At 40.9% G+C, this 10,000-nt stretch overlaps 1 protein-coding gene across 1 annotated transcript in view; it reads left to right on the plus strand.

Moving 5' to 3' along the window:
* The window catches only part of enpp6 (ectonucleotide pyrophosphatase/phosphodiesterase 6), a gene marked incomplete at its 5' end in the record, with an annotated part of 26,592 nt that overhangs the window by 11,318 nt on the left and 5,274 nt on the right, over positions 1-10,000 (plus strand). The window contains 4 exons of the mRNA XM_084331357.1: positions 488-599; positions 3,857-3,998; positions 5,701-5,880; positions 9,821-9,958. Coding sequence (XP_084187483.1) covers positions 488-599; positions 3,857-3,998; positions 5,701-5,880; positions 9,821-9,958 — 572 coding nt within the window. The remainder of the gene's footprint in view (positions 1-487; positions 600-3,856; positions 3,999-5,700; positions 5,881-9,820; positions 9,959-10,000) is intronic.

Raw genomic sequence — 10,000 nt, forward strand, 5'->3', positions numbered from 1 at the left:
CAGGGTACTGGCTTCATCGATGGTAACCATAGCAACGCGGCGACGGTTGTGTAACGCTGTGTGTCTCCACTAGGGTGCGAGGTGGAGATCCTGGGTGTAACGCTGTGTGTCTCCACTAGGGTGCGAGGTGGAGATCCTGGGTGTAACGCTGTGTGTCTCCACTAGGGTGCGAGGTGGAGATCCTGGGTGTAACGCTGTGTGTCTCCACTAGGGTGCGAGGTGGAGATCCTGGGTGTAACGCTGTGTGTCTCCACTAGGGTGCGAGGTGGAGATCCTGGGTGTAACGTTGTGTGTCTCCACTAGGGTGCGAGGTGGAGATCCTGGGTGTAACGCTGTGTGTCTCCACTAGGGTGCGAGGTGGAGATCCTGGGTGTAACGCTGTGTGTCTCCACTAGGGTGCGAGGTGGAGATCCTGGGTGTAACGCTGTGTGTCTCCACTAGGGTGCGAGGTGGAGATCCTGGGTGTAACGCTGTGTGTCTCCACTAGGGTGCGAGGTGGAGATCCTGGGCGTGAGGCCGTCGTTCTGCCAGGAATACGTCTACAACCCGTCAGAGAAGAACCTGACGGACTCCATGGAGCAGTCGCTCAACGCCCTGCAGTGAGACACACACACAGGGTTAACACACATGGGTTAACACACACGGGGTTAACACACACAGGGTTAACACACTGGATTAACACACATGGGATTAACACACTGGATTAACACACACAGGATAAACACACAGGATTAACACACAGGATTAACACACACGGGGTTAACACACAGGGTTAACACACAGGGTTAACACACACTGGATTAACACACACGGGGTTAACACACTGGATTAACACACACTGGATTAACACACACTGGATTAACACACACTGAATTAACACACACAGGATTAACACACAGGATTAACACACATGATTAACACACTGGATTAATACACTGGATTAACACACACTGGATTAACACACACTGGATTAACACACATGGGATTAACACACACTGGATTAACACACACTGGATTAACACACAGGATTAACACACAGGATTAACACACGGGATTAACACATGGGATTAACACTGGATTAACACACACAGGATTAACACACAGGATTAACACACACGGGATTAACACACAGGATTAACACACACTGGATTAACACACACGGGATTAACACACATGATTAACACACTGGATTAACACACTGGATTAACACGCTGGATTAACACACACTGGATTAACACACACTGGATTAACACACATGGGATTAACACACACTGGATTAACACACACTGGATTAACACACAGGATTAACACACGGGATTAACACATGGGATTAACACACTGGATTAACACACACAGGATTAACACACACGGGATTAACACACAGGATTAACACACACTGGATTAACACACGGGATTAACACACAGGATTAACACACACAGGATTAACACACACTGGATTAACACACACTGGATTAACACACACGGGATTAACACACTGGATTAACACACAGGATTAACACACACTGAATTAACACACACTGGATTAACACACACTGAATTAACACACACAGGATTAACACACACTGGATTAACACACACTGGATTAACACACTGGATTAACACACTGGATTAACACACACAGGATTACCACACACTGGAACCCTTCTGCCCCCTTAGCGACTATTTTGTGTTTTTTGCCTATATGTATTTGTGTTTCTGTGTACAACGATGGCTGTGTTGATTATTATGTCATGAAATTGGGTCAGATTGGTCATATTTGATATATATTCAATATATAAAAGGATCATCATTAGAATACCTCTAAAAAAAGTTATACACTTTAGCCTGGCAAAAACCTTGGTGTTTTTTTTCTTCCCATAGACTCCAATGTTAAAACGCTGATTTTTAATCTGCACTCATTCATTAAATTGCCGCTGTAATTATCAAATAAACGCTATTTTCGTACCACCGGGAGCCTGTTGCTCTGTCAGTATGTCCTTTACTGTTTATGACACGCGGTGGCGCAGTTGCACTATGGCTGGTGTAGGCCGTCAAAGCACCATGGCATTCGACTACCTAGACTCATCGGCACATCTCTCAGCCCTGGTGCCGGGGTGGAAGCTCCCTCGCGCGGCTTCGCTCTGACGAGCAGAGTGCAGGAGTGCGGAAGTAGGCTGGCTCTTCCACAATCAGCGATGAGCTTTCCAGAATGTATCGGGGGGTTCATTTACTGTATCCCCGCGAGTATAATAGCCAAAAAGCAGTGCTTACTAACGTTAATAGTTACGCTATTTCTGACCGAATTAGTCATTCATTTGTAAATATGAATACATATTCTTTTTCACACGGACTCTGTGCATGTTGTCGACGCTGAACTCTGGCATTGAAAACGTGTATAAATGTGAACTAAATGCAGATGTCTGCGTTTTTTTGTCATAAAAAGGGATTTACTATCAAACAAACGGGAATATAAGTGGTTAAAATTCGGAAATAGTTGTAATCTTTTACAGATATATTGAGGTTAGTGCTGTTAGGCTGTTCCTGAAAAGATACTTTTTTTTTTAAATATAAAAAATTAATAATGATATGGCTTTGAACTTGATGCAAACATTTCATGCTTACGATTACAACTCTGCAAAGTCGTTAGGGGAGCATAAACACACACTGGATTAACACACACTGGATTAACACACACTGAATTAACACACTGGATTAACACACACTGAATTAACACACTGAATTAACACACTGGAATAACACTGGATTAAAACGTCCTTTCGTTGTACTGTACTTGTGCTGTATGATGACAATACATTTTAATCAAATCAAATCAAATCAAATCAAATTTATTTATAGGGCCCAACAACACACGTTAATGTCCCCATGGGCCGTACAGATCTTCTTTAAACAAGTCAAGAAGAATAACAATAAGTCAAGAACAGAACAAGAACACCATAAGGTGCAAACATTTTTAGATGGATGCAAATAAATGAAAGAATGCAACACTCCCAGACATACCCCACGCGAAGGTAAGGAAAAACTCACTAAAACCTAACAATAGGGAAAAAAGCTCCACAGGCAGTGTGGAGGAGAGAAACCTTAGAAGGGCCATTCAAGGGGGGATCTCCCTTCTTAGATGTTGGTGATAGTAGTGTTGCAGACGGACAGTTGGTAAGCATGCACTCATGTGTGTAGTGGAACACAGATGAGTGCATGCAATAGCAACTGTACATTTTGAAAAATTAAAGATAGAGCTAATAGCGATAGCAACTGAACATTTTGAAAGATTAAAGATAGAGCTGATAGCAATCTATTTGAGGCACAGGGGCGGCGCAAAGAGGGTCACGTCCTCCCCGTCTTAGTCAAGGGACATTTAACACTCCGGTCGTTGCTCAGGGACAGCCGGAGACAGGGAGATAGGGGCGGCGCAAATCTAATCTAACCTGCTGTTCTAGTCTCTAGGGGGGAGGGGCTTGTGTAGGTCACATGACACCGTACAGGAAGTGAGAAGGACCTGGTCAGTCTCCCTTTGAAATGTCTCTTTGACAATAAGATGACAAATAAATGACACTGTCCTCATCCTTTAAACTGAGAGAAAACATGAGATCCAGGGAACAGAATGAGAGGAGAATCCTCCATACAGTTTGACATTTTGATACTGTTTTGAACGTGAATTAAACAAAACAAAAAAGTTAAATTCTGTATTGAAATTGTTACACCCCTAATTATAATTATAGTTATCATAATAATAATAATAATAATAATAATAATAATAATAATAATAATAATAATAATAATAATAATAATAATAATAATAATAATAATAATAATAATTATCATTATTACCTGTGTCCAGGTCAGGCCAAGCAGACATGGCAGCGATATACTATGAGAAGATCGACGTAGAAGGACATCATTATGGACCAAAATCACAAGAGGTCAGAACTGCTGTTAGAAGACTGGACCTCGCCATGCAGACCCTCAACGCCAAGATCAAGGTACTATCACCATCACCATCATCATCATCATTATTATTATTATTATTATTATTATTATTATTATTATTATTATTATTATTATTATTATTATTATTATTATTATTATTATTATTATTATTATTATTATTATTATTATCACTATCATCATCATCATTATTATTATTATTATTATGATCATTATCACCATTATCATTATTATTATTATTATTATTATTATTATTATTATTATTATTATGATCATTATTATTATTACTATTATTATTGATTTTATTTTATTTTATTTTATTAGACATTTTTAAAGATACAAGATTCCAGAAAAACATCAAGGATGCTACACAAAAAAGTCAAGACTTATTTCCATCGTGGTCCTTGGTCTCAGACAGACAAGCGATACAAAACATGACCACAAATAACAATTTGACAAACTACATAGACATGAACGTTTTAAAAGCAGTACAAACGTAGCCACAGGCAACAATGTATCAGACAACATTTTCATGCATTTTAAAATCTAGTTTTTGACATTGTCGAGGAGCCATGATTTGACTTTTTTCTTAAAGTTGTGCCGGCTACTGATGCATTTTAGCTGTGAAGGTGGCAAATTCCAATTTGTGGCTCCCCAGAATTTAAAAGAACATTTGCCCATATTTGTTTTGAACCTTGGAATACGTAGGTCAGCAATGCTGGCTCTGGTGTTATGGGTATGCATGTCCCTGTTCCACTGAAAATAATTTGTAAGATAAGTGGGGGCCCTATTATTATAAATGTTGTGAACTATGTTGAGCTGAAGTTAATAAAGTTATTATTATTATTATTATTATTATTATTATTATTATTATTATTATTATTATTATTATTATTATTATTATTATTATTATTATTATTATTATTATTATTGTGTACTGTATGTATGTATGTATGTATGTTTGTATGTATGTATGTATGTATGTATGTATGTATGTATGTATGTATGTATGTATGTATGCATGTATGTATGTATGTATGTATGTATGTGTGTATGTATATATGTATGTGTGTATGTATGTATGTGTGTATGTATATATGTATGTGTGTATGTATGTATGTGTGTATGTATATATGTATGTGTGTATGTATATATGTATGTATGTATGTATATATGTATGTATGTATGTGTGTATGTATATATGTATGTATGTATGTATGTATGTATGTAGTGGTATGTATGTATGTATGTATATATGTATGTATGTATGTGTGTATGTATATATGTATGTATGTATGTATGTATATATGTATGTATGTATGTATGTATGTATATATGTATGTCCTGTATGTATGTATGTATATATGTATGTATGTATGTATGTCCTGTATGTATGTATGTATGTATGTATGTATGTATGTATGTATGTATGTATGTTATGTATGTATGTATGTATGTATGTATGTATGTATGTATGTATGTATGTATGTATGTATGTTATGTATGTATGTATGTATGTATGTATGTATGTATGTATGTAGTGGTATGTACCCGTCAGTCTATCTGTTCCACCTCTCCACCTCTCCGTCTCTCCGTCTCTCCACCTCTCCGTCTCTCCGTCTCACCTCTCCGTCTCTCCGTCTCTCCGTCTCTCCGTCTCACCTCTCCACCTCTCCGTCTCACCTCTCCGTCTCTCCGTCTCTCCACCTCTCCGTCTCTCTGCGTGTCTGTCCCCAGGAGAAGGGTCTGGCCGACCAGCTGAACGTGGTGATGTTCTCAGACCACGGCATGACGGAGCTGCAGTGGATGGACAAGGTGATCGAACTGGACCAACACATCAACATGTCTGACATCATGAAGATGATGGACCGCGGCCCTGTGGTCAGCCTGTGGCCGCGCAGCGGCAAGCTCAACCAGGTACTCCGCTGTCTATACTTCTGGTTTAAAGTGGACACAGCTAATGAACAGTGTCATCACAAAAATAGGAAGGAGGAGCATAGCTGTGACAAGAAAATGCACAAAGTATTTAACACCAACCACTTTGAAAGTAGTCATCCAGGCTCTGGTTTTGTCACATCTTGAGTACTGTCCCGTCATACACTGGCTTCCTGTAACATTTAGAATTGACTTTAAGGTCCTTCTCCTTACATACAAAGCTCTAAATGGACAGGGACCTATAGCTACATCGCCAACACTCTCATAAATTACAGACCAGCAAGAACACTGCGATCATCAGCTGCTGGACTACTAGAGGCTCCCAGAAACAGTCAAAAGAGGATCGGTAATGCAGCCTTTATCAACTATGCCCCAAAACTGTGGAACAAACTACCCTAAAACATCAGGGAAGCCAACTCGCTAGACATCTTCAAAAGACAGCTTTGCTCAGGCATTTCAATGAAACATCAGGGATATCCTGACAAATTGTACCTTACCTGCACTATTCTTACCCTACCTACTTTCATACACTTCCAATCAAATTCATATGTCAGTTCTATGCAAATTATATCTCACTACCTCCTATTCACTGTCATTTAAGAGTACTGCCAAAAGATCGCCTCATCTATCTTGGTCTGACCATACCCAAAGATCCTAAATTAATATTTAAATTGAACTTTGCCGACTATGTTTCAAGGCTAAAACAATGCATTGAAAATTGGAAAGTGCTACCCCTCTCCATGATAGGCCGCATAAACTCTGTCAAGATGGTTTCTCTCCCCAGATTCCTATACCTTTGTCAAAATCTTCCCATCTTTCTCACAAAGTCTTTTTTCAAGGAACTGGACTCTGTAATTCTGTCTTACATCTGGAATTATAAGAATCACAGAATCTCAAAAATGCACTTGCAAAAACCTAAATCTGAGGGAGGGCTGGCCTTGCCAGTATTTAGGCACTACTACTGGGCTGCCAATGTAAGGGCTCTGATGTACTGGCGGCAGGGGACAACAGGTGAATTGACTCCTGGGGCCCCCTTGTGGCTGAGAATGGAGGCTAATTCCCTTATTAACTCATCCTTGCCAGCTATGCTATTTGTCAAACCAGGGGTACCCGGGATCTTAAGAAGCTTGAAACTAAGTTTTGTCGTGGAAAACTCTGTCAGAATTTTAAATCAAATCAGGGGTGCTTTGAGCCTACCAGATGTTTCTATCCATGCACCAATCTGTTTTAATCACACTTTTTCGGCTCCATGGACAGACAGGGGCTACCTTGCCTGGGGTGGGAAGGGGCTAGCTTCCATTAAGGACTTATACATAGACGGTCACTTTGCATCCTTCGATCTACTAAAGAGGAAGTTTGAGTTGCCCGGCACCAACTGGCTCAGATTTTCACAAGTCAGAAATTATGTTAGATCCAAAGTTCAGGCTTTCGAAGAGCTCCCAATTGAACATTCTTCCTTTGATATATTGCTGAGCCCCCCCCACTCCAAGCACCTCATCTCTAGGTTTGTGTGTCTGTTTGACAACTGTAATATGGCCTCTACTGAGAAGATTAAAGAAAAATGGCAGGAGGAACTCGGTATTGATCTATCTGATATTATATGGGATAGGAGTCTGTCTATAGTACAACTTGGCTCAGTCAATAGTAGACACCAGCTGCTCCAATTTAAAGTTGTGCATCGTCTCCACTACTCCAAGCATAGATTGCACAAGATCTACCCCTCTGTTTCACCTCTGTGCGACAGGTGCCAGGTATCAGAGGGTACACTTTCTCATGCCTTCTGGTTTTGCCCTTCACTAACAGGATTCTGGGCCAAAATATTTGACTGGTACTCTAAGGCCTACAAGATAACTCTACAGCCGGGGGCAGAGCTCGCCATCTTCGGCTGCTCTGAGTCCTCTCTGAGCTTTCCTACAGCTGTGCAACAATCTTTGACACTGGGGACAACGGTTGCTAAAAAACAAATACTGATGGAGTGGAAGTCCTCCTCAGCACCTTCTTTCCAACTGTGGATGGCGGACATGACCTCTGTCATACGGATGGAGAGACTAAGGTTCCTGAGAACCGATTCACTTAAAAGGTTTTCAAAAATCTGGGACCCGTTCTTAGCCTATCTCGATGAGGCTAGAGGCGGCAGCTGATTCGCCCGTCTGATCTCACAGTCCCCCTATGAGGGACCCCAAACACAATATTTCTCAGTCATGTATGGCTGGTAACCGTGTTGTAATAGCAAATGTAAAAAATTTGTTATTATTGTTTTTTTTTCTTTAATGCATTTTTTTTACTTTCACTGTCTGAGTGTGTCTGTATGTCATGTTGGTATACTGTTTGTCATGTTTGTACAATGTTCTGAAAAATGTCAAATAAAAAATATAAAAAAAAAAAAAAAAAAAGAGTACTGCTCTGTTGTAATTCAAAACCGTAATATGGATTATCTCTTTTTTTTTATCCACTTTTTCTCCCATTTTCTATATTTTCTCCCATCCCAATTTCGTATCATCCAATTCAACCCTCCCCTGTCACGGACGCTGTTTCTTGCCTCCCACAAGCCGGCTGCAATGTGGACTAAGTCATACATAGCACAAGTCCCCTCCGGTATTTGAGGTAACAGCAGTCGCATCTTTTCACCTGCGCAGCTCGATCTCTCAGTGGCGAGGAGTAACGCGTGGGAGGCTCACGCTGCCCCCGACACTTCCTGATTCTACTGCGCAGGCGCACCAACCGACCTGTAGGAGTCGCTGTCCACAACGCCCGATCCCCACCCATCAGTTTCCCACCCCCTAATACGGCCAATGTGTATTAGTATGAACGACCAGCTAAACTGAAAGCAATGTGGAACGCTGGGCTCGAACAGGCGAGCCCAGCGTCTCCAGATTTCATGGCGAGCGCCTTGCCCACTACGCCACGTAGCCGCCCTATGGATTATCTCTTTTGCATTACATCAGATACAAGGTAAGAAGATTATATATAAATTTGATCGTTGATCTGACATGTATTTCTACCGCGATCACAGCTATATGTGTGGACCGTGTATGGCTGTTTACCGTTGGCTGCGGTGGGGGGGGGGGGGGAGCGCCCCGCTACAACGGTCATTTCATGTATGGACGAGGAGACATACTAATGATAATCTAGCGTTGATTTCAGGATGATTAGATAATCAGCCGAAAAATTACAACGTGATGACGGGATTACAGTAAAACGCCTTGTTCTCGCCTTTTTCCTGGAATTACTGAAAAACACCCAAACCATACTCTATTCAAAATGGTAAAAAACAGAAATGTACTGATGAAAAAACAATCTGTCTCGGGCATGTTGACTAGAAGCAACTCACTGAGACCCGACAGCGTTATTAGACCCATAGATATAATATAAGATATATTTTAAGCACTCGCAAATGTCACAGTCTAAAACTATATCCATTGAATAAAGACCTGGCGATGAATGGGGTATCAGCGCCCCCTGGTGCTGGCGGACTGGCGGTCAATGTGTTAACTGAGGATGAGATTGTTAATGATGTTGATAATGATGTAATTGATGATGTAATTGATGTTGATAATGATGTAATGTATTGAATATTGTTGTATTGTTGTGAGTGCCGCACCCCAGGATGAATAGCTTTTGTCAAGTGCAAAAGCTAATGGGGATCCTAAATAAACATAAACATACTCTACTGTAATACTGTAGCTCTACTATACTCTATTCTACTCATCTCTGCTACACTATGCTCTACTCTACTCTGCTCTACTCTATTCTGTTTTACTTTGCTCTGTTCTACTCTATTCTGTTCTACTTTACTCTGTTCTATTCTACTTTACTCTACTCTGTTCTACTCTACTCAGCTCTACCGTTTTACTCTACTCTGTTCTATTCTGTTCTACTCTACTCATGTATGCACTGTGTGTGTGTGTGTGTGTTACTGCAGATACACAGTGTTCTCTCCAAAGTGCCGAACATGAATGTTTACCTGAGAGACCAAGTTCCTGAGAGGTTCCACTACAGAGGAGGCAAGTTCGTGTCCCCGCTGACCCTGCTGGCCGAGCCCGGCTGGTTCATCACTGAGGTGAGAGCACTGACCCCTGCTGGCCGAGCCAGGCTGGTTCAT

Source organism: Notolepis coatsorum (assembly GCF_963971535.1).
Source record: "Notolepis coatsorum genome assembly, chromosome: 16".
Taxonomy (NCBI): Eukaryota; Metazoa; Chordata; class Actinopteri; order Aulopiformes; family Paralepididae; genus Notolepis; species Notolepis coatsorum.